Source organism: Mesoplodon bidens (genome assembly GCF_964165515.1).
Source record: "Mesoplodon bidens genome assembly, chromosome: 18".
Classification (NCBI taxonomy): Eukaryota; Metazoa; Chordata; class Mammalia; order Artiodactyla; family Ziphiidae; genus Mesoplodon; species Mesoplodon bidens.
The window spans coordinates 53,765,277-53,789,314 of record NC_138175.1 but is presented as its reverse complement, the minus strand read 5'-3'; the positions used below and the strand labels follow the sequence as shown (position 1 = coordinate 53,789,314).

Here is a 24,038-nt window from a genome sequence, read left to right as displayed (position 1 = left end):
ACATGGATCTAACTCTAGCTAGAGCTAATCACACAGGGCCAGGAGGAGGTCACCCTGAGCCCTTCATCTTTTCCTTGAAACCTCAGCCTCAGCCCCCAACCCCGTCACCTTCCACATCGAGGTAAGTGACAGCTCCATCCTTCCAGGTGTTCAGGCCCAAAGGCATGGAGAGGACTTGTGACTCTGTTTGCCTCTCACTGTCCGCTGACAGTCCAGTCCGTCAGCAAAGTTGTTGGCTGACCATCAAAATGTATCCAGAATCTGACCACCTCTCATCACCCCCACTGCCACCACCATCACCCGCCTGAATATCACTGTTCCCTACTCACCTCATCAGCTTCCCTGCCTCAGCCCTCACCTGCCACAGCCTGTTCTCCAGATGCAGCCTGTGAAGACCTAAGTCCCGTCACCGCCCACCCCCGTACCTGCCACAAAAGTCCAAGTCCTCACTGTGGCCTAGACAGACCTGCAGGATCTGGCCCTGTCCCCTGTCTCCTCTCTCCTCCCTCCTCGCTCAAATCCAGCCAAGCTGGCCTAAGGCAGGCACGCTCCTGGCCCAGGGCCTTTGCACTGGCTGTTCTCTCAGCCTGGAATGCCCTTCCCCCAGATACCCACATGGCTCAACCTAATCCCATTCAGGTCTTTGCTCAACTACACAAGGCAAAGCCTTCCCCAACCACCCTTTTTCAAGTTGCACCCCCCTCCCAGCACCCCCACTCATTCCTGCTTTGCTTTCTCCCTCGTCACTCATGACCTTCTGACACACCGTTGCCGTTTACTTTTCTTCTTTATTGTCAGTTGTCCCTATGAGGACGTCAGCTCTGGGAGGACCACGGTGAGTGTCCGCTTACCCTGCTGGATCTCCAGCACCCAGAACTGTGCGTGGCTCACGGCAAGTGCTCGATCAACATTTGTTAAATGAATGAACAAGTGGATCCTAGCCCCTTCAGCATTGTTGTGGTATATTGGAGAATGCATCTGGTCTCCTGCTGTTTCCTGGGAGACAAGCTCTAAGTCCTAGGAACTTCCAGGTAAGTGATAGGCTTGTCTTTGTTATTCATGCATGGGGGGCGCTCCCTGACCACACCTGAGTTTACACTAATGAGGGACTCAGGATGGGGGCTGGTCAGGACCAGAAAAACCAGTCATGTGATGAGAGGGTTGGGGCTTGGAGGCACAGGAAGAAGTCTAACTTACCGACCTCTCATCTCCAACCTCGAGGGAAGGCGAGGGAGGCTAGAAATTGAGTTCAATTTCTGTCTCCAACTTCACACGGCTTCTTCCTCTTCTGGCTTCTCCTCTTTTGTCTCTTATAAGGGAACTTGTATTTAGATGTAGGGTCTACTTGGATAACCCAGGATATCTCGAGATCCTTGACTTAATTACGTCTGCAAAGACTTTTTCCAAATAAAGTCACATGCGTAGGTTCCGGGGTTAGGACATTATCTTTTGGGGACCACCACTGAAACCACTAGTTCCCTCAAAGCTGTTTCTCACCTCTGGAAACAGCATGTGCAAAGGCCACGCTGGCTGTTTCCTCTGCCAGGGATGCTCTCCCCCCACCACTTTTCTAACCTAATTAGATCCTCATTGTCCTTCAAGACCCAATGCAATCACTAATCACCAGGGAAATGCAAATCAGAACCACAGTGAGGTGTCACCTCACACACCTGTTAGGTTGGCTATTATCAAAAAGACAGAGAGGTAAGTGTTGGAGAGGGTGAGGAGGAATGTAAACTGGTAGAGCCACTGTGGAAAAAGGTGAAGATCCCTAACAAAATAACAAATAGAGGGAATTCCCTGGTGGTCCGGTGGTTAGGACTCCACGCTTTCACTGCCTTCACTGCCGAGGGCGTGGGTTCAATCCCTGGTCTGGGAACTAAGAACCCACAAGCTACACAGTGTGGCCAAAAACAAAAGAACAACAAAAAAAGTGTCCATTGGCTAATGGATAAAGAAGATGTGTGTATATACACACAATGGAATATTATTCGGCCACAAAAAGAAGGAAAACCTGCCATTAACCTGGAGGACATTATGCTAAGTGAAATTAGTCAAAGACTAATATATGTGACTCTATGGTGTCACATATGGGGAATCTAAAAAAGTCAAATTAATAGACCCAGAGAGTAAAATGGTGGCTGCCAGCAGCTGGGAGGTCAGGGAAACAGAGTTGTTGGTCAGAAAAGACAAACTTTTAGTTATGAGTAAGTTCTGAGGATCTAATGCACGGCATGGTGACTGCATTTAACAAGACTGTATGGTATACTTGGAAGTGGCTGAGTGGATTTTTTTCTTTTTAAGTTATTTATTTATTTATTTATTTTTGGCTGTGTTGGGTCTTCGTTGCTGCATGCAGGCTTTCTCTAGGTGTGGCAAGTGAGCTACTCTTTGTTGCGGTGTGTGGGCTTCTCACTGCTGTGGCTTCTCTTGTTGTGGAACACGGGCTCTAGGCACGCGGGCTTAGTAGTTGTGGCACGTGGGCTCGGTAGTTGTGACGCACGGGCTTAGTTGCTCCGCGGCATGTGGGATCTTCCCAGACCAGGGCTGGAACCCATGTCTCCTACATTGGTAGGCGGAGTCTTAACCACTGCGCCACCAGGGAAGTACCGTGAGAGTGGATCTCCACTGTTCTCACCACAAATAAAAAAGGTAAGTATGTGAGGTGACGGATGTGTTAATTAACTTGATTGTGGTAATCATTTCACAGTGCATATGTATGTTAAATTATCATGTTGCACACCTTAACAAATAACATTGTAGAACTGAAATATATACAATTTTAAACTGTCAATTATACCCCAATAAGGCTGTGGAAAAAAAAAATCAGTGAAGTGGCACCTGCCTTGGGAAGATTCCTGCCATCTCTCTTGCCTTCACCTCATACACAGACACGCACACACACACAAGTTGGGAAAGGTGTCTTCTTCAGGCCCCCAGAGTGCCCTGAGCTTCTACCACTGCTACAGTACTGTACCTGTCACCTTAGGTTACATCAGTGTCTTTCAGCCAGAGCTGAGCCTACCTCTCCTCTGTTCCCTTAGTGCCCTTGGGACAAATTCCCAACCCCTGCTGACACCTTAATTTTAGCTCAGTGAGACCCATTGCAGACTTCTGACCTCCAGAGTTGTAAGATAATATGTTTGCATTGTTTTATTTAAGCCACTAACTTTGTGACCATTGTCACAGCACTGACAAGAAATGAATATACCTCTCATCCACTGCATGAGCTCACAAGGCTAAGTTCTGTCTTGTTCATGGCCATCCCCAGCACCTACAACAGTGCCCCACTCACAGCAGGCACTCAACTGATTTTTGTTGACCAGCTGGATGGCTGCCTTAACTAGGAGCTCCTGCCCCTAAGCCAGAGAAGACTGGACCAGAAGTGGACATCTACCCCAGTCTGGCTGATCAGATTTCTTCTCCTGTGGATGTGGCACTAAGTGTTCTCTGTGGTCTGGGCTGGGGGTATAGAAACCTCCTGTAGTTGGCTTTGGCTGGTTAAAGCAAGAGGACTAATAGGAAGGTCACTTGAGGCAGCCCATGGAATCTGGGGGGAAGTTACCAAACCCCAGAGGAAGTAGAGCCTTCCAGGGACTTTCCTCCAAGACGTTCCAGTGTCTTTCCTGTCCAAACGTCCAGATACTGGGAGAGGTTATCTATTCTGCCCAGCTTTAGTCAAATACTGACAGGAGGCTGTCTGCTCTCATTTGCCCCAGGACAAAATCAAACTCTAATTAACAGCATGTTTTGTGTAACCATCACAGAATCTACCCAATGAGGTTGGAACTATTAGCCCCAATTTATAGATGAGGAAACTGAGGCTTAAGAGTGGTGAAGAAGCTTTCCTAGTGGCACATGGCTAGAAGGATCTGGAATGAAGCAGACAGGCAGATACAAGACCCAAGAAATCATGTGACCCACTGAGATGGGACCTGAATACAGCTCCTGTTTGCATTCGGGTTCTCAGGACCTGGGGTTCCCGGCTTGCCCATTTTCCATATCTGGTGTATCTTGCCCATTTTCCATATCTCTGTAGCTTTCCAGAAAATGTCTTTTTATCCTAAGCTAGTGTGTGTGGGTTCCTTGCATCAAAAAGAATTCTCAAACAGTGGTATGCTGGGGTGGCTCGTGGGAACTGTTAAAAATTCAGGAATTGTCAGCCGGTTGTTCAATCATCTGGAGCTTGAAATTGACACGGTAGGAGCACCATGGAACTGGCTAAAGTTACTTACCATGGATTTTATTTTATTCCAGAGAGCTACTGTATTTTATTTTCACCAGCACACCACAGATCCTGAGGCAATGCAGAGGCAGAGAAAACCAGGGAGCAGGAGCCATTGAATGGAAAAGACCAGAAGAGACAGGAGTCACTGCGGCCCTGTGCAAATGTTCTTAGAGTCCCTTGTATCTATTTCACAGACACTGTGTTGTCCTGGCGCCAGCCCATGCGGCTGCTGAGTCTCAGAACTGAAATGGCCTCAACAGCCCAGAAGTTGCTATTTCCTCCCTTCCTCCCCTCAGAAGCACAGCCAAGATTGGTCAGAGTTTATTGGAATCATAATAAGAGGAAAGTTCCAGATGTCTGGCATCGGTTGGGGTCCATCTGTCCTCTGTCCAAGATGGAGTGGGTGGCACTTGGGCAATCAGTCCCCCATGGGCAGCCACAGGGCCTTGGTCCGTGCTGCCCGCAGCCCCAGCTCTGGGCCTGCCCCCTCGGCGTCCTGATCCCAGGCCCGTGGGCAGCCTCTGTTCACCCACACTGGCTTGAGGTTTCCTGCTGAGGCCCATTCCACAAACTGGGAGCCCTGGCGTGGGGAGATGGGGGGGTGGGGGGGTGGTCAGCATTTCCATTGGCTTGGTTGCTAAGCAGCTGCTTCCTTGGCAACAAGGACTATTATTGAGGAGGGGCCTAAAGGCTTGCCTAGGCTCTGTGGCTAGAATGTTCAGCTCCTAAAAAGCAAACCTTCCAGATGCTGAGGGAAACAAGGTTGACCTTTACGGCCATGGAACTTCTTCCCCTTTAACAGCCCACACTCAAAGGAATGGGGCCCGAAGTTATTGTTGACAAGGAGTTCCCATCTGTTACCATCAGGAGTTTTAAGAGGGTGGACTGTAGGCTTCTGACACTGTTGCTAGGGTGTGGTCCTTAGCAATGGGTTGTCCAATGAGATTAGGTCTTTGGGCTAGGCAGGATCTCAGGCCCTTGTTGCTAAGGAGATCCTCTTCCTTAGCAACCAGGGCTGTAAAGGGGCAGGATCTCAGAACGTGGTTGCCAAGGAGTTTCTCCCCCTTAGCAATGGGTGTTCTAAGGGGGTGCAGCCATGTCCCCGGAAAAGGAAGAGTTTGTTGGTGAAGTTTAAGACACTGGAGATGGCAAAACAAAAGGTACCTGGGCAGATCCGAAATACCACAGGGCCTGGATGTCCTGGTGCAAGGCCAGGCAGCGGGTCAGGTGGTCCCGGTCTCCTGTCACCACATTCACCAGGCCCCCTGGCAACAAGGTGGCCATATCCTAGGGGATGGGACAGTGGGTCATCCAGGGTTGGGAGGGAGTCAGAGACCCCCAGGGCTGTCGGGGAGGGTGAGGAATGGGCAAATGGGAGTGGCCATGGGGGTCCTGGAAGGAATGGGAGTGGGGTCATGACTGGTGAAGGCTCACAGTCTGGAGAGAACCATCACTGGGTCTATGAGGAGTGAAGCTTTTGTGCCAGGATGGAGGTTACCATGGTTACCAAGGGGGTGGGGTGAGAGCTGAGCTCCTGCAGGTCTTGGGGCATCTTTCATCCATCTGCTGCTCCACAGGCTGCTGGGAGCAGCAGCAGGCAGGCAGGGGACTGTACCTGGCAGACCTCCAAGGCAGGGATGGGACAGGCCCCGCTAGGCACCAAGACCACAGTGTTGCCGTGGGCCAGAGCAGGGGCCAGCAGAGACACGAAGGCAAGCAGGGGCCACTCTTCCGGGCACACAATAGCCAGCACGCCCACAGGTTCCTGCAGCCGAAGCACAGGGCCTTTCAGCCCTGCTACCTGCAGGGACAGGCAGGAGGTCAAGGGTGGGGCAGGGGAACCTGACTGCCCTCCTTTGGTCTCCTCTATCACCCACCCTTTTTCTCCTCTCATCCCCAACTTTGCTTCCTCATAACAACTCCAATCATAATAAAAACCAGGTGATATTTCAGAGCATAGACTCTGGGGCCAGGTGCTGGGTTCACATCAGCTGTGTGACCTTGGGTGAGTCACTTAACCTCTCTGGGCCTCAGTTTCCCATCTTTAAAATGAGGATAATAATAGTGCCTACCTCAGAGATTTGCTGTTAAGATAGAATAAGTTAATATGTGTAGAGGTCTCGAAATCTAGCCTACAGGTTTGTGTGTGTGTGTGTTTTTAATTAATTAATTAATTAATTAATTTTGGGCTGCACTGGGTTTTTGTTGTTGTGCGCGGGCCTTCTCTAGTTGCAGAGAGTAGGGGCTACTCTTCGTTGTGGTGCACGGGTTTCTTCCTGCGGTGGCTTCTCTTGTTGTGGAGCACGGGCTCTAGGCACGCGGGCTTCGGTAGTTGTGGCACACGGGCTTAGCTGCTCCTCGGCATGTGGGATCTTCCTGGACCAGGGCTCGAACTTGTGTCCCCTGCATTGGCAGGTGGATTCTTAACCACTGCGCCACTAGGGAAGTCCCTCATGGTGGTTTGGCTTGCATTTCTCCAATGACTAATGATGCGGAGCATTCTTCCATGTGCTTATTGGCCATCCATAAGCAAACATTTTCTGAGCCCTTGGCTACACGTCAGACATTAAATGCTCGGCTCCCTTAGTTTTCATAACAGCTCCTCAAGGTTGGTACCACTGTATAATTGTATATCATTTATGGAGGAAGCCCAGGTCAAATGACTAGCTATCTTTCCATTATCTTTCTATTATCTCTATCCCTGAGTGTGCCCATGCCATTGCTTGAGTCACTGAATCCTCACGCTTTCTTCACTGGACCCACCATATGTTTCAGACCAATCTAGTATCTATATTTAGCTGCATATTATATATATGACCAAAACAAAAATCACACCAAACAATATTCTGTGCAATGCACTCTGTATCTTCTATCCTGTTCTCTTTTGTTAAAAAAGAAACAAGAACAAAAATACCAAAGCAGGGCTATGACCCACTAAATTGGTTTTATGGCCCAGTAATAGGTCACTAACAACAATCTGAAACACGACTCTATGAGGTGGGCTGCATACCCATTATACAGAGGATGAAATCAAGGTGTAGAGAGGTGAGGCCACTGGGGCCTGGACCCCCAGTCTGGCTCATTCCGGAGCCCCTCCTCTGACGCCACTCCAGACTGCCTGCCCTGTCTGCCGGCCCACAGACCCCTCTCACCTGCAGGGTGCAGCCTTGGGTCTGGACGCGGGCCCCCCATGCCCGAAGCCGCCTCACGCTCAGCTCCACCTCTGCCTTGGCGAGCTTGAGCTCCACTCCATGCCTCTCCAGCCTCGAGACCAGGGTGGACTCTCGGCGTTGCAGCGCGGCCGCCAGGGCCCACAGTAGGGCTGCTCGGGCCCCTGGCGACTGGCCCACCCAGCTGTGGGTGGACAGGGCACATTGTGGGTTGGTTTCCTCATCCTGGCTCTTTCCAGGTGCCCCACCTCTGTCCACAGCTCCTACTCTGGGGGGTCCAGGCCCCATAGCCCATCTGCCCAGGGAGGAGAGTGAGGGGCCAGACCCACATCCCGTCAGCCCTGGGAGCTCAGACTCCACAGCCCACAGTCCTCGGGGTCCAGACCCCATGTCCCATCAGCATCAGCCTAGTCCTGGGGTTTCAGACTCCCCTCTCTGACACCCCACGACCCCTGGGCTATCTCATGTGACGCCTCCATTCCTTACCCAGGGGCAGCCTGGTGAGCAGCCTCCACGGCACCTCGGATATCCTTGGCTCCACCCTCAGCCACGTAGCCATGGAGATTGCCCTGCGAATCCCGGATGGGCCTGGAGCTCCGGGCCCCAGGAGCCTGGAAACGGCCTCCCACAAAGAGCCCATAGGGGGGTGCTGGGCTGGAGTAGGGTGAGGTGTGAGGGTGGGTGCTGGGGCAGGGACTGCTCAGACCCCATCCCCACCCCACTGGATGGACCACTGGAGCTCCCATGAGTCTCTGTGGGACCCCACATTCCTGGCCCCCTGAGGCTCTGGGAGAGCACAGACCTTCATTTAGCAGAACTGAGACTCTCATCAGGCCTGGCGGGGGGCGGTGAGCCGTGAGACCCAGAATGAAATTCTCAGCAGGACTCAGGGACCCCCTGATGGTTCTCAAGAACCTCCCTCCAGTCCATGGAGGAGCCTGCCACAATTTCCCCTCTCCCCTTACACACTCCAGGAATTCTGAGAGTTGTGGTCCCTAGAACAGCTCACCTAAGCCCTGTTTCAGGCCCAGCTGGTAGGGTGGAGGGAACAGCAAGGCCAAAGGTGTCATAGTTCAGATTCTCCGACAGGTAGGGCAGGCGGGTAGGGGTCCCTGAGGGCCGCAGATACTCATACAGACCCTGAGAGAGGGACAGTGTCAAGAGAACGTGAGAAGGGCACAAGGTGGATGAAGGGGTGGTGATGGGCCGGGGGGGTGCACTCACATCTGGCCCCCCGTGCCAGGAAGACCCACTCTCCTTGCAGCCACCTGTTGGCACTGCAGGGTCTCTGAGGCCGTGGGCATTGATCCAGACTGTGCCCATCTGGAGCCTGTGGGGAGGAGGGGACATCAGAGAGAAATGCACAAACTTGAGGTGGGGAGGGCTAGTCAGAGAGGCGGGGAGAGACCCAGAGAGAGGGGAAGACATCGGGACTGAAGCTGGGGCCATCCCAGCAGAGCCCCCTGTGTGCCCAGTGGGTGTGAACTGACCCGTAGGCCAGCTCCAGGGCCTGCCCCAGTCTCTCGCTCCATACGCTGGCACTGCCTCCTCGGGGCGTCCAGTTGGCCAAGGCCAGCGCCTCCTTAGCAGTACGGAAAGGGGAGGCCACGACCAGAGGCCACGGCACCTAGAAGGGGTGACAAGGGAGCTCAGGCGGCCTGGCCAGCCCCTCCCTCCAACACCCCACCCACAAGGAGTCCAGCCTACAGCAGTCAGCAGCCCCCAGACCCAGTCCAAATGGTCACTCCGGTGGCCTCTGTGCTGTGCCGCCCATGTCCGGCTGAGGATGGGTGGATGGCCTAGGGTCTCTGAGACCCTGAGGGGCTTACCTCTGCCTGGGTACATGGAGAGGCTGGAGGGAGGTCAGAGATCAAGGATGGGGGAAAGAATGGGCTTTCTGGAGGCATACTGCCAGCCTGGAAGACCTAGGGAGACAGGGAAGTAGATCTGCAAGTTCACTCCAGTCCTCTCCTCCCCTGGGATCCAGGAGTCTGGACCCCAGACCCCTCCTCCCTCAGACCCAGGAGTCCAGCCTGCAGACCCTCCTTGCTCACATCCCAGAGTCCAGGCCCCCAGACCCATCCCTCCCCAGACCCAGGAGTCAGATCTTGAGGTCCCTCCTCCCCCGGCACCCCAGAGTCTGCGCCCAGGCTCACCTGTGCACCCTGGCTCTGGGCCTCGCGCACATAGCGCTGTGCCAGGTCACGTGCAGCAGCTCCCCGGGCCCCCATGTCCACGGCTCCGTCTAGCCCTCGGCCACCGCGAAGCCGCCCCATCCGCGCCTGGAGCCGCCTCATTGTCTCATCCCACACAGACTCCTGGATGAGGAGTCTGAGTCCCCCCTGTTAGGAAAATGGGGGATAGGGTGGGCAAACTCGGAGCCTACGTGGGTGGGTCACATCCCCCCAGAGGGCCAAGCCTGGGGAACATATGTGCACAGATCAGAGGAGGGTCAGGGAGAAGTGGCCGAGGACCAGGAGACTCCCTGAGGCCCCAAACCTCAGGGAGGATGTGGAGTTACAGGAAGCTGGTGATGCAGAGTGAAGAGAGACGCTGGAAAACTAGGACATGGACACTCAGAAAAATGAAGAGCCCCCGAGCCTGGAAGCCCAGGAGAGCCGGGAACGTGGAGATTCAGAAAATCGAGAGGATGAGGACCTTTACACACGATGGTCTACAGATAAGAGTTTGGAGACACAAAGAACTGAAAATTAAAACGAATGAAGGGACTTCCCTTGTGGTCCAGTGGTTAAGACTCTGCGCTCCCCACGCATGGGGCCCGGGTTCCATCCCTGGTCAGGGATCTAGATCCCACATGCGTGCCGCAACTAAGAGTTCACATGCCACAACTAAAAGATCCTGCATGCCACAATGAAGATCCCACACATGGCAACTAAGACCCAGCACAGGCAAATAAATTAATTTAAAAAATAAATAAATAAAATGAAGTCATGGGGCCCCAGGGTCTGGAGACAGACACGCCCAGCCCCCAGGTCTCACCGGGCTGCGGTCAGACCAGGCTGCATCCACGACGCCCTCCACGGCCGAATCCACATCCGCCGTCTCCATCAGTAGCAGTAGCGACTCAGCCCCCAGTGCCAGGCCCAGCTCGGGACCCTGGCCCGCCAGGGCCCGCCGTAGGGCACGGCCATCCTATGGGATCCACGCAGGGGTCAGCAGCGGGGAGGGGCATTCCAGCTCCCCAGCTGTGTCCAGACACCCTCCCACCCCTGAAGATACCTCGATGGCTCCACAGAAGGCCACCTTCTGGACTCCAGGCTGTGAGGCCAGAACAGGCCCCAGGGAGGCAGGGCCACTGATCACACTGAGGGTTCCTGGGAACTGGCCTAGCTCCCCTGCCAGCTGGGCCACAAGGAGGGGCGTCGGAGAGGCCGGGGGCACAAGGACCACCACAGTGCAGCCTGGGGAAGGCAGGCAGCTCAGGGACCCTGGAGTCCAGACCCCCGGCCCCCTTCTCCCTCAGACCCCGGAGTCCCAACCCCCAGCCAATCATTTACCCACAGCCAGGGCAGGGCAAATCCTCCACATCATCTCAAGGAAGCAGAATGTGGGTGGCAAGATGAGACCAATCACTCCTGCAAGAACAAATGAGACTGGCGCAGGCACTGCTGGATGGTGAGGGAGGGGGGGGGCTGGGGGCTGGGACTCCTGCTTCTCACCCAGGGGCTCCCAGCCTGCCAGCGCCTCCTCCTGGGTGTGTGCCTGGACTGCATGGTGCTGGAGCAGCTGCTGGGCCAGAGGGACATCCCTGTCTCGAACTTCTCGAATGGCCCGTCCAGTAACCAGGGACTCCAGGGTCCACAGCAGCCGCTGGTGCTTCTGGATCATCTTGGCCAGCCTGTGGAGCAAGCAGGGGGGATGGTCATTTTTTTCTTTTTTCCTTTTCCTTGGCCGCCCGCATGGCTTGAGGGATCTTAGTTCCCCGACCAGGGATCGAACCCGTGCCCCATGCAGTGGAAGTGCAGAGTCCTAGCCACTGGACCGCCAAGGAAGTCCTGGGATGGTCATTTCCCACTGCCCCTTGGCCTGATAGAGTCCTGGAACACGCCCTGTGTATACCTGAAGTACAATCCCCAGGAACCCCTGGGGCATCTGCACTATTTACCAGTGGTGGAGGGCACCAAAGATGTATGGGAAATGTAGTCTGGTAAACACTCAAAACCTCAGGGTGCTGTGTAAGGATCTTGGCCACCTGTAACCCCCAAATGTGCTAGGAAATGAAAGCTTAGCCTTTAAGTTCAATTGTTCTTTGGGAAATGGAATCTTTGTCTCTAACTTCCCCAAGAATGTGCTGGAAAACAGTTTCAGGAGCTTCACCAGCCCCAGTGAGCTGTTGAGAAATGGCACCCAGGTGAGTCCCAAAGGGTATGCTGGGAAACAGGCTTTGTCATTTCTAGTCCCAGCGAACAGTGAGAGATGGATGTTTTAGCTGCTAAAGGCTCAAAGGCATGCTGGGAATATGAGTCTTAGCAGCCAGTGAATTCAGTGGGATATTGGGAAACACAGAGTCTTTATTCTCAAATCCTTCTCCGTCTCCTGGGGTCCACACCTCAAGTGCATCACCTGGTCAGATGCTGGGCCCGAACGGCTCCAGGTTGTGTGCTCCAGTTCTCCAGCGAGGTCCTGGCAGCCTCCACGGCTTCTGCCACATCCTCCGTCTGTGCCTGGAGGCAACTGGCCAAGTGCTCTCCTGGGGAGATGAATGGGGGGAACCCAGTTGGGAGGTGGGGGGAACCCGGGTCAGAACTGGAGGGGGCTGACATTTCTGGAGCCCAGGAGCGCCCCAAAGCAGTAAAGCTGGTCCCCCTACCCCACACAGGGTCTCAGTTTTATCATCTGACAAATGGGGATAAATCTACATAGGTCTTTGCTCTGACTGCCTCCCACAGGCAAGGAAGGGATTTTAGGAGACAGTGACTTCAAAAGTGTTCACAGCGGGCTTCCCTGGTGGCGCAGTGGTTGAGGGTCCGCCTGCCGATGCAGGGGACACGGGTTCGTGCCCCGGTCCGGGAAGATCCCACATGCCACGGAGCGGCTGGGCCCGTGAGCCATGGCCGCTGAGCCTGCGCGTCCGGAGCCTGTGCTCCGCAACGGGAGAGGCCACGACACTGAGAGGCCCGCGTACCGCAAAAAAAAAAAAAAAAAAAGTGTTCACAGGGACCTGGAACCATCATTAGGAGGACTGTTATCAAGAGGAGCCAGAAATCTCAGGCTTCTTCTCCCACCAGCTGCTCCCTGCTCTCAGGGCCCTGAGCAGAGAGAATGGTATATTGTTGGTGGGTACACCTGGGGCCATAGACACCTCTTTCTCACGACTGGGGGACACCGCATACCTGTGATGGGATCCCGGCAAGGCACCGAACTCCTGTGTTCAGGCTTCAACCATCGTCCGTTAACATAGTGACCCAAGTGCCGGTCCTGGGTGTCCAGCCAGGCCTGGGGGAGGTGGAGAGAGTTCAGAAAGGGGTCTGAGAGGCAGCTGGAGGAGCTCTATCCCTACCCAGAGTCCTCTGGGAAGAGAATACCCGCCCCCTTTGCCCCATCAGTTATTTTCCCGTGTAGGAGGAAAATACACATAAATATAAAAAACACATAACATGAAATTCACCATTTTAAAGTGTAAATTCAGGGCATTTTCTAACAATACATTCACAGTGTTGTGCAACCATCTCCACTATGTAGTTCTCTCCCACCTCAGCTGTCATCACTCGGGAAGGATGTGACCCCTACTGAAGACACAGGCCTGATGCTGCCTTGCCAGGTGCAGTTTATTTGGTTGTGAAGTGCCTAACTGAGCCCAAGGTAGGGAGTCCCTGGAGCCTGGGGCCACGTGGCCTGGGTTTGAATCATGGCTCTGAAACTTCCTTGTTGTGCAGCCTTAGCCTGGGTCTTTTTTTTTTTTTTTTTTTTTTGCGGTGCGCGGGCCTCTCACTGCTGCAGTGTCTCCCGTTGCGGAGCACAGACTCTGGATGCGCAGGCTCAGCGGTCATGGCCCACGGGCCCAGCCGCTCCGCGGCACGTGGGATCCTCCCGGACCGGGGCACAAACCCGTGTCCCCTGCATCTGCAGGCGGACTCTCAACCACTGCGCCACCAGGGAAGCCCTAGCCTGGGTCTTAAAATACCCTGGTCTCAGCTAACCCATCTGGAAAATGGAGATAATCACAGTCTCTCCCTATTTCACAGGACAGTGATGAGAATTAAATGGATCTATATGTGTCATAGGCTCAGAACGGCACTTACTTAAGACTTCCTATTAATTTTATTGCATTTCATTCTCCCTGCCTGTTTCCGGTTTCTTTCTCTCTCTGTCTTCCCTAAATCCTTTCTAAATCCAAGACATCCTTTCCACTTTTTCCTTCTGCAAACTGGTTTTTGTTGTTGTTGGTTTTGGCCGCTGGCTTGTGGGATCTTAGTTCCCCGGTCAGGGATTGAACCCGGGCCACCTGCAGTGAAATCGAGGAGTCCTAACCACTGGACCGCCAGGGAATTCCCCAAACTGTTTTCTCTTAGCATCCCCGATGCCTTAGTCTCCTGATTTTTCTCTTACCCTACCAACTGGGCCTCCTCATTTTTCTTTAAAGTAAAAAAAAACTTTTTTTTTTGGCTGTGCTGGGTCTTCACCGGGGTGTGTGGGCTTCTTCGCTGTGGGCTTCTCTCTAGTTGCGGCGCACGAGCGCAGTTGCCCCGCGGCATGTGGCATCCTAGTTCCCTGACCAGGGTTGAACTCGCGTCCCCTGCATTGGCAGGCGGATTCTTAACCACTGGATCACCAGGGAAGCCCCCCCAATTTTTTTTTTTTTTTTTTTTTTGCGGTACGTGGGCCTCACACTGTTGTGGACTCTCCCGTTACGGGGCACAGGCTCCGGATGCGCAGGCTCAGCGGCCATGGCTCACGGGCCCAGCCGCTCTGCGGCATGTGGAATCTTCCCGGACCGGGGCACGAACTCGTGTCCCCTGCATCGGTAGGCGGACTCTCAACCACTGCGCCACCAGGGAAGTCCAAGACACATTTTTGAAATAGCTGGGCATATATGAACATGGACTGGGCACTAGATAATATTAAAGAATGACTGTTAATGTTAAAACGGCCTGGTGGTTATGTTACAAAATGAGTCCTTACCTGTTAGAAATGAAGATTCAAATACTTATGGGAAAATAACATGACATCTGGGTTTTAAATCACTCCAGAAAAACAAAGAGAAAGCAAAGAGCTACAACACTGGATGAAATGTTGATGATTGTTGACACTGATTGTGAATGGGAGTTCATAATTTAAGTGCTCTGGGTAACTTTGCAAAATTTCCCCCCCAAAGAAAAACAGAACCCAGAAAGAATGTTCCACAGGGTCCTGGCAGGCCACCCTGGTGTGAGAAGAGGGCCCTGGTGGAGACTGGGAACTCATGACTTGTCTAAAAAGACAGTTAGCTATTGGATCCAGATAGTCTTTGTGAGGGAATGTAAGCCAAAGGTTGCCAAACTTTGGAATTTTATTTTCAAGAGAAGCTGGAATCCCGGATGTTTACATGAAATTAGTTGTCCACTAATTCACATTTTTAAAAATAAAGTTCAGGCCAAAGAAAACATGTTTGTTGGTTGAGTCTGGCCCACAGATTGTAAGACTGAGCTGGGGGGCGGGGGGGCAGGGATGGGGGGCATGGGCTCTGGAATCCCAGGGCTCAGGTTCAAATCTCATTTTCACATTTTTTAAGATGTGTTGACTGTTGGCTAATTACTTACCTCTTTAAGCTTCTGTCTGCTATTACTAAAGTAATGACAGTAATCCCCTCTCACAGCTGTTTTGGGGATTAAATGAGATCACGCTGAACACAGAGGCTGGCACATAGAAAGCGCCCAATAAATATAAGCTATTATCACATTATTGCTATTTCAGGATAGTCCATCTCTAACCAACCTCCAAGTGTGGGAATTCTCTATACTCCATCCCAGATCCTCTTATCTGAGTCTACACTATAGTTCTAGATAATCTCATCATTACCACCATTCAATTATCTTTTTACTGTGAGGTCCCTGTCTCTAGGCCTGAGGCTCAGGCACAAGTAGTATTTGACTCCTGCACAAGGCCCAAGGCTTTCCCTCTCATCATCACCATGTGATAACCAAGCCCATAGTCTTTCCCAACCTTTCTGCCACCCTACTCCTCTTGGGTTCACCATGGGGGGTGGGGGGGACAGAGACAGCCAGACTCAGACCCGAGGCATTGTCCTTGCCCTCTCAAGACCCCAAACCCTGTTCCTCCTGCATCTCTGCCTCGCCTCTTCTCCAGCTCTACAGTCCGCACCAGGCTCTGGTCTCATCTTCTTCCACGTGGACCACTGTTCTAACCTCCCCTTTCCCTCCAGAGAAGCCCAAGCTTCTCACACCTAGGTGCTAGAGGGCCCTGTGAGATCAGGATGGCTCCATGAGGGAATTCTGAGGGGGCTGGGCAACTATACAAAATCCGAGGCACCGAAGTTATACGTGGGAACCCCAAGATCGTTCTGGGGGACCCTGAGGGATTACGGGAGTCTTAGGGAAGTTCTGAAGTACACGGAGGGATCACGGGAGCCCCACGGGGTTATTCTGCGGGGTTGAAGGTAATTACAGGAAGTTCTGATGTATTCTGGGATTCCGAGAGTTCCCGAGATGATAGGAATCCCACAAGTATTGACGTGACCCTGAGGACTCACGGGGGCTCCGCGGAGGTCTCCGGACGACCAAGGGAGCCCCCCCAGGAATTCCGAGGGACCCGGGAGCCATAGGATATTCTGAGGAATCAAGGGAAGTCTACGCGGGTTCTGAGGGTCCTCAGAAGATCACGAGTGCCCCACAGGAATTCTGAGTCCCAGGGGATCACAGGAAGCTCTGAGGCGGCCCTGAAGAATCACAGAAGCCCCTCGGGAGATTCTGCAGAATAGGAGAAGCTCCACCGTGACTTTTGGACCGTGGCAAATGACAGCCACTAGGGCTCGCGAGAACAGACTAAAGGGCTAACAGGCAGCAACCGTAAAGGCTCTAGCGAGCGTCCTCCGGGGTGGATCCTAAGGAGTGGCGGGAATCACGGGAGCTGAGAGGGGCGGAGCTGCTGAGCTGCCGCGGTGGATCACGGGAGTCCGCGCTCAAAACGGGGCCCGGGGGACTAGGAAGGGGGATGGGCAGCGCCGGCCGGGCAAGCCCTCACCAATGCGCATGCGTGGCTCTCTGGCACCGGTCCGTATTCCAGCGTGGTGAAGATCTCGCAGGCGCGGGATCCTGCGCGCGTCGCAGCCATCACGCTCCCAGGCCGCGCTTTCCACGGACTGCTGGACTCTCTCCCCAAGGGAGCCTCGAGGTCTGAAGGGCGGCACCGCCCCCTCCAGTCCAAAGGGCGGGGCTACAGGAGATAGAGCGTAACCCCGCCTTGGGACCCGGTGACTCCGCTTATAGGTCTGCGCCGGGAAGTGTAGTTTGGAGCATGCGCATTCCTCAAAGCTGGGGGAGTGGGGAACGAAAATATGGATGCCTTCAAATAGGTACGAGGCCTCCAGATTTAGAAGAGTGGCCGTATTGGCGTCCTCCCACCACCCTGTTCATATTGGAGACCGAAAATGCAGCTTTTAGCCCGAAATATCTTTACTCGAGAATCTAATCTACCTCTGGGGACGAGGTGATTGTTCAGAGATCAGAAGGGAGTCCTTTAGGATGGACACTGAACTTAAGGTTTTAAAAGTGTGCCAGCTTTGCCCAGTAACCTGGCCAGATGTGGTCGTAGGGAAGGAGCGGAAGTGTGGCTTTTATCCACATCGGAAGTGTGGCGTTTAGTGGCTCTCTGGATTAGTTTTGATTGGTTGAGGTGAAGGGCGTGGCTTCAGATTTAGACTAGGTTGTTCTGTGATTGGTACCAAATGCGGTTGCAGGATAGTTGAAGGAGCGTTGTGGTAGTCGGAAGTGTGGCCTACCCAAGTTCCTGGTTACGCAGAGACCAGAAGAGTGGCTCTCATTTAAACACTTGGCACATAGGGCTTAGAGGGCATCTAGAGACATTGGCTCCCAAGAGATTTGATGCAGTATCCGACCTGAGTGAAACTGTAGTCTCAGGCCAGATTATTAGATTTTCGTACAGAATTGTGGGTGTCGGGAGTCGGTTGAGGGCCCGGGAGCAGGCCTCAGAGTTCGGATCCAACCGAAGGTCGTTGCTGAGGACGCCTAGGTCTCTTCCCCAGGGCCATGGCCGACTTGAAGCTGCTGGTACCGGAGCTAAACGAGGCAGAGACGATGAGCGCTGAGACGGCGCGTTTCGAGGAGCTGCTGCTGCAGGTGCGGACTGAACGGATTCCTGGGTCCCTGAGGATTTGGGGGAGAGAGAGAGAGAGAGAGAGAGAGAGAGAGAGTGAGTGTGTGTGTGTGTGTGTGTGTGTGTGTGTGTGTGTGTGTGTGCGCGCGCTCAGAAACGGGACTATAGTTCCCAGAATGCACTGGCGGCGCGGGGGGGGAGCAACAGGGCCTACGGGAGTTGTAGTTGCTTAATGCTAGCTGTTCGCTAGTCTCTGGAAGACATGGGACTGGGATCAGGGTTGTCCTTCGGGTTCCTCAGAGTAGGAAGGGGACATAGTATGTCTCATGCCCTGCCTAGTTCATATACGTAAAAATTGCTCATTAAACATTTGAGGAACAAATGAGGGGGTTCTGACAGCACAAACGCCAAGCCTGGACGTTGTTTTCTTTCACACAGGCCTCCAAGGAGCTCCAGCAAGCCCAGACAAGCAGACCAGAATCTACACAGATACAACCTCAACCTGGTGAGAAAGACAGAAACCCAAAGAGAGAGGGATAGAGTCCCAGAGAGAGGTGGTCACAGACTGGGGGCAGGGGACATAGGGAAAGGAGAGAGGAAGGAGACACAGTAGTGGTGTATAGAGGCCTTGGGTGATGGGAGTGAACGGAAACCCAGAGAGAGCAAGGAAGGGACTGAGATCCAAAGAGAGGAGGGGTAAGGGGGAGGGATAAATTGGAAGATTGGGATTGACATATACACACTAACATATATAAAATAGATAACTAATAAGGACCTACTGTATAGCACAGGGAACTCTACTCAGTACTCTGTAATGACCTATATGGGAAAAGAATCTAAAAAAGAGTTATACATACATATATATATGTATAACTGATTCACTTTGCTGTTCAGCAGAAAGTAACAACATTGTAAATCAACTATACTACAATAAAAATTTAAAAAAAGAGAGATGTGGGGTGACTAGGGGGACAGAGACTCAAAGACAGAGAGTCAGAAATCCCAGGGGCAGGAAGGGGAACAGACCCAGAAAGTGGAGGACTAATACTCTAGGAGGGGGACAGATCAAAAGAAGGACACTGAGACCCATGCAGAGACAGATGGTCAAGGACAAACCCATTCCCACCAGGTTTCTGCATAAAGACCAACTCATCTGAAGGGAAGGTTTTCATCAACATTTGTCACTCTCCCTCCATCCCTCCTCCTGCTGACTTGACCGAGGATGAGCTGCTTCAAATGCTGGAGGAGGACCAAGCTGGGTTTCGCATCCCCATGAGTCTGGGAGAGCCGCATGCCGAACTGGATGCAAGTCAGTGCCTTGAGAGGACCCAGGAATCTAGCCCCCTCGGTCCTTTCTTCCCTAGAATCCAGGGCCCAGGACCCTCCTCCCTCGGGACCTAGAAACCTGGCACCCCTGTACTGATCCTTTTCCCCATGGCATATCCCTAGCCTCCTGGGCATCCAGAACTCTCACTGGACAGTCCTGGTTCTGCTCACCTGGCCAAGCTGGCACTTCTCCCTGCCCCACCCCAGGGCAAGGGAGGGCTGGGCAGGGGCTCATTAGCTGATTTCCTGGCTCTAAGTCCTCGGCCAGCCCTAACTCATCCCTGTTTTCTCCTCCACCCTCTCCCCTGTCTGTGTCTCTGCCTTGTCTCACCTCTGTCTCTGTGGAGTTTCTGTCTCTATATCCTTGTTTTTTCAACTCACATATGTCCCCTGAAGCCTCCTGGGATGAAGCTTTGGCCAGTGCCCTGGGGAGTAGGGACTTATCAAAACCCAGAACCTGCCCTTGAGAAACTCTCAGTCTTGGGTGAGGATGAAGGAGGCAGATGTGATTTCAATGTGGTGTGACTCTGTGCTGTGCTCAGGGTGGGGTGGGGGGCCTCTTCACTCCCACTGAGGGATCAGGGAAGGCTTCCTGGAGGAGGAGACGTCGAATATAAGATTTCAAGGAACCAGAGCAGTTCATCAGGCCAAGACAGAGAAGAGGGTTCTAGGCAGAGAGGACAGAGGGGTCCAGAGGCCGGAGAGAAATGATCGAATTGAATTGATCAGTAATCAAGAGTGATTGGAAGAAATGTAAAGAGATGAGGTTGCTGGAGAAGTGAACTCTCTCCAGGTGGGAGGGGCAGACCCCACAGGGCCTCCAGTGCCAGGCTGAAGGACTCAGTCCTCCCCCTGCGGGTGCTGGGGAGCCTTGGGAGGACTATGAACTGGGGAGGGTCAGGGTCAGCTCTGGGACATGGTGGGGAAGGACCAGAGGGGAAGAGACTGGAGCTGGGAGATGAGGCTGGTATGAATCCAGACTGGCAGGTGCGTGTCTTGACTTCCTAATGTCTCTGGGTCTGTGGCTGCTGTTCTTCATTGTGTTCTCCTTGGCTGTGCCTGGGCCGTGGGGTTCCCACCGAGGGCTGGGGTCTCACCCCCTTTCTCTCCCGGCAGAAGGCCAGGGTTGTACCGCCTACGACGTAGCTGTCAACAGCGACTTCTACCGGAGGATGCAGGTTGGGGGCGGGGCTGCAGGGAGGCCTGGGCTGGGGCCTCTCCCTCCATCCCCCAGCCCTCCCACATCTCTTCTCCCTCTTTCACTCCTAGAACAGCGATTTCTTGCGGGAGCTCGTGATCACCATTGCCAGGGAGGGCCTTGAGGACAAATACAGCCTGCCACTAAATCCAGGTGAGGGGCGGGGCCTGGGCCACAGGGAGGAGCCAAACCCGGAGGAGCTTGGGGGCGGCCCCTGGGAGAAGTGGGACTAGTGTGGGCAGGGATTATATTGGCCCCTGGGCTGTGGAGTTCAGGGCGAGGGCTGTGTGAGTCTTGGGAAGGGGGAGAGGGAGGAGGCGGGGGATTCCAGATAAGCGGCGGGGTCTTGAGAGCCTCGAGGGGCGGGGCTAAGGCAGGCACGCTTCCTAAAGTCAAGCTTGGGGGTGTGGTCAGATCCCTGGTCTCCTCGGCAGAGGGCGGAGCCTCTCCCATGAGGCTCTGGCAGTGCAAGACCCCCTTCTTCCTCTAGGGGAGGGAGCAAAGGACACCCTGAGCCATGTGACCTTTAATCCTGTGCTCCTTCCCCTCAGAGTGGCGTATATTGAAGAACAGACCTTTCCTGGGCTCTATCTCCCAGCAGAATATCCGCTCCCAGCAGCGTCCTCGGATCCAGGAGCTGGGGAACCTGTACATGCCCGACTCCCCGAGACCTGAGAAAGGGTGGGCATTCAGTGGGCTCCCTATCTCCTGTCTCCCCGACATTCTTTGGAATCTCCCACCATCCTTCAGGTGTCAGTGTCCTGGGGCTCTGGGAAGCCCGAGGGAGGAGAAGCAGAACTCCCTCTGGGAAGGTGTCCTGAGGCTGCAGAGCTGGGAGGGAGAAAGAGGAGGGAACAGCGACCCGGCGGCTCTTCTGAGTTCTGGGTCTCCTTCCTCCCCAGCCCTGAGAAGCCTCACCTGAGCCTCTGGCTGGAGGCCCCTGACCTCCTCTTGGCCGAAATTGACCTCCCCAAACTGGTGAGTGCACCCTCCACCAGAGTAGGAGAATGAGGTCTGGAAGGGTGGGGTCTTGGAGGGGAAGTGATGTGGGCTTGTTGTCAGACCTGTGTGAGCCTGGCTAGTGCTGCCCTCTGAGTAGGTTGCCTCCTCTGTCCCATGGGGGCCTCAGGCCCACTTCTGGTGCCGTCCTGAGGATGCCCAGTGCATCGTAAGTGCTCAGTCATAAACCTGTAATTACTGTGTCCCACCTTTTTCTCAGTCATAAACCTGTAATTACTGTGTCCCACCTTTTTCTTGGGAGATGAGACTCTTTAAATATGGTATCCCGACACACGAGAGTTCTCTCACTGGTCTGTGTTCTTATCGTCCTGTTGCTGGGAAGGGAAGGGTGGGCTGATTCCACTGCATCCCCAGGAAGGCGCTCTGGGACTGTCGCTGGAGATCGGGGAGAATCGCCTGGTGATGGGGGGCCCCCAGCAGCTGTACCATCTGGATGCCTACATCCCCCTCCGAATCAGCTGTGATGAGAGCAAGGCAGCCTTCCATCAGAAGAGAAAGGTACCTGGGGGGCTGGGGGTTGTGGGGAACTAGGGACACTCGGGGACCTGGACTCCTGGGTCTGAGGGAGGAGGGGCTGGGGGCCTGGATCCTGGGTCTGAGGGGGGAGGGGGCTGGGGGTCTGGACTCCTGGGTCTGAGGGCCTGGATCCTGGGTCTGAGTGGGGAGGGGGCTGGGGGTCTGGACTCCTGGGTCTGAGGGAGGAGGGGCTGGGGGCCTGGATCCTGGGTCTGAGCGGGGAGGGGGCCGGGGGTCTGGACTCCTGGGTCTGAGGGGGGAGGGGCCGGGGGTCTGGATCCTGGGTCTGAGGGGGGAGGGGTTGGGGGCCTGGATCCTGGGTCTGAGGGGGGAGGGGCCTGGGGGTCTGGACTCCTGGGTCTGAGGGAGGAGGGGCTGGGGGCCTGGATCCTGGGTCTGAGCGGGGAGGGGGCTGGGGGTCTGGATCCTGGGTCTGAGCGGGGAGGGGGTTGGGGGCTGGATCCCCAGGTCCTGAACCTCTTCCTCCTTCCTCTCTCTCCTCAGCAATTGATGGTGGCAATGCCCCTTCTGTCCATGCCTTCTTGACTGGGTGTCTTCCTGTGCTTCTACATGGAGGGAAGAGGATGGTGGCTTCCCTAAAATTGAAATAAACGATTTTTGCCTTTGTTCTGGGTCTGGCTAGGAGTAAATGGGGGGTGGGAGGGAAGAGGGACATTGGACTGGAGTCCCATGGAGGTCAGTCCCCCAGCTCAGGCCTCATCCTCTCCCCCGATCCTCTCGCTGGCCTCCTGGCCTCTAGTCTCTCCCCTTGTTAGTCTCTCTCAAGGCCCCAGAGCTGCCCTTGCCCCACTCCTGTTCACAGCCCCTCTTTGGCTCCCCAGCGCCCCTAGGAGAAAGTCCAAGCCTCTCAGCTAGCACTCAATGTTCTGTGCTGTATGGTCGCCTTCATGTTCCCTTTTTTTTTTTTTGCCCACTGCAGGGCACATGGGATCTTAGCTCCCGACCAGGGATCAAACCCATGTCCCCTACAGTGGAAGTGTGGAGTACTAACCACTGGACCGCCAAGCAAGTCCCCCTTCGCGTTCCCTTGTGGTCTCTTCCTCCCAGTCACTCAGGCTAGTCATACTGAGCAGTGTCCTGACCACAGCAGTTTTTTACACCTTTTCTTAGTTTCTGCTGTTCCCCTATTTAGTATCCTTTTCAGTACACCTACCCAGGTCTACTCCAGTACCTCTGGTTGTTTACCCTCACAGGGCACATCTCCTTACTCTACACCCACGCCCTGCCCCGACCCTCCCAGTCATCCCTTTTAGTGAGCTTTTCCTGGGAAGCTTTTCAAACTTCAGACTTTCTTTGATCTTCCCTGGCTGAGTTAGAATCCTCCTCTGGTGGTCCCCAATACCCAGTGATACTCTCATTAGAGCTATGTCCCCTATGGTGTGACAATGCCTGACGCCTAGTAGGAACTCAATAAATATTTGTTGAGTTCACGTATGATTACCAACACACCTTCCATAGTGAATCCTAGGAGGATAGGTAAATGCAGGAGCCTCAGTGGTAGATGTTGGAAGAACAGCGAGGAGGCCAGTGTGGCTGGAACTGAGTGAACTGGGTGGGGAAAGAGGGGCTAGATGGTGAGAAGGTGAAAAGTTTTGGGGATGACGTTGGGTAGGGTCCCTTGGGCCTCGGAAATAGCGAACTTGGGCGCCGTGTCCACCAGGGGGCGCAGCGCAACTTCAGCCAGTTGTTTCAGAGAACTACAACTCCCAGCGGCCCTCGGAGTAAGCGGCCCTTCAGAAGCAAATGGTGAAGTCCAGCGGCCGCTGGGACTTGTAGTTTGCACGGGAACCCTCCGTGGGAGGAAGAAGAACTCATTCCCGGGTCCCGAAAGTGTAGGGCTGGGTCCTCTGCCTTCCTCGGTCTCCATGGTGATGGTTCCGGCGAAGGCCCGGGATTTGGCAGCTGCTGGGCCCCCTTCCCACTCCTTCCTCCTCACCATCTGCTCCACCTTCACACCTGGCCCGGAGCCGCGACCGCCGCCTCCGCACCCAGACCGGGGATTCTGTCACCACAGGGTGGCGCGTGTGGACGAATCCGCGGGCTACTCCTCCCTCAGACTCTGGAGTCCGAGCCCCAGGCTCCCACCTCCCTCTGACCCAGGAGTCCCAGCCTCCAGCCTCTCCTCCCTGGCAATCCGGGGTTTTCTCAAACATAGGTAAAATTGTGACACTCAGAGGCCCAGCGAGACAAAGCTAGCGGCTGCGGCGGGAGCGGCTGCCGGGCCACCCCTTCCGTGGCGCCCGCCCGCCGCGCCGGCTGCTCCCTC

At 54.4% G+C, this 24,038-nt stretch overlaps 2 protein-coding genes across 6 annotated transcripts; one reads left to right on the top strand and one right to left on the bottom strand.

Annotated features, from left to right (window-relative positions):
* Nucleotides 1-4,533: 4,533 nt before the first annotated feature.
* Nucleotides 4,534-16,710, bottom strand: ALDH16A1 (aldehyde dehydrogenase 16 family member A1). Its single transcript, XM_081216538.1, has 17 exons — nucleotides 16,600-16,710; nucleotides 12,753-12,855; nucleotides 11,983-12,109; nucleotides 11,079-11,257; nucleotides 10,917-10,994; nucleotides 10,639-10,820; nucleotides 10,399-10,551; nucleotides 9,555-9,740; nucleotides 9,228-9,323; nucleotides 8,889-9,025; nucleotides 8,623-8,728; nucleotides 8,408-8,538; nucleotides 7,885-8,052; nucleotides 7,381-7,582; nucleotides 5,844-6,029; nucleotides 5,393-5,515; nucleotides 4,534-4,808 (listed from the first exon to the last, which is right to left on the bottom strand). The coding sequence occupies exons 1-17, from the start codon at nucleotides 16,687-16,689 to the stop codon at nucleotides 4,647-4,649; spliced, it is 2,409 nt and encodes an 802-aa protein (XP_081072664.1). The 5' UTR covers nucleotides 16,690-16,710; the 3' UTR covers nucleotides 4,534-4,646.
* On the top strand, nucleotides 16,668-22,378 carry PIH1D1 (PIH1 domain containing 1). Of its 5 annotated transcripts, none has more exons than XM_081216541.1 (10): nucleotides 16,668-16,749; nucleotides 17,621-17,714; nucleotides 18,130-18,196; nucleotides 18,821-19,000; nucleotides 20,134-20,195; nucleotides 20,287-20,368; nucleotides 20,767-20,896; nucleotides 21,118-21,193; nucleotides 21,590-21,733; nucleotides 22,256-22,378. In XM_081216541.1, the coding sequence occupies exons 2-10, from the start codon at nucleotides 17,625-17,627 to the stop codon at nucleotides 22,295-22,297; spliced, it is 873 nt and encodes a 290-aa protein (XP_081072667.1). In that variant the 5' UTR covers nucleotides 16,668-16,749; nucleotides 17,621-17,624; the 3' UTR covers nucleotides 22,298-22,378. The 5 variants fall into 5 exon arrangements, with proteins under 5 accessions (XP_081072667.1, XP_081072668.1, XP_081072669.1 ...); XM_081216542.1 differs by having other exon boundaries at nucleotides 16,735-16,749; nucleotides 17,608-17,714; XM_081216543.1 differs by lacking the exon at nucleotides 16,668-16,749 and adding an exon at nucleotides 16,820-16,844.
* Nucleotides 22,379-24,038: the final 1,660 nt, after the last annotated feature.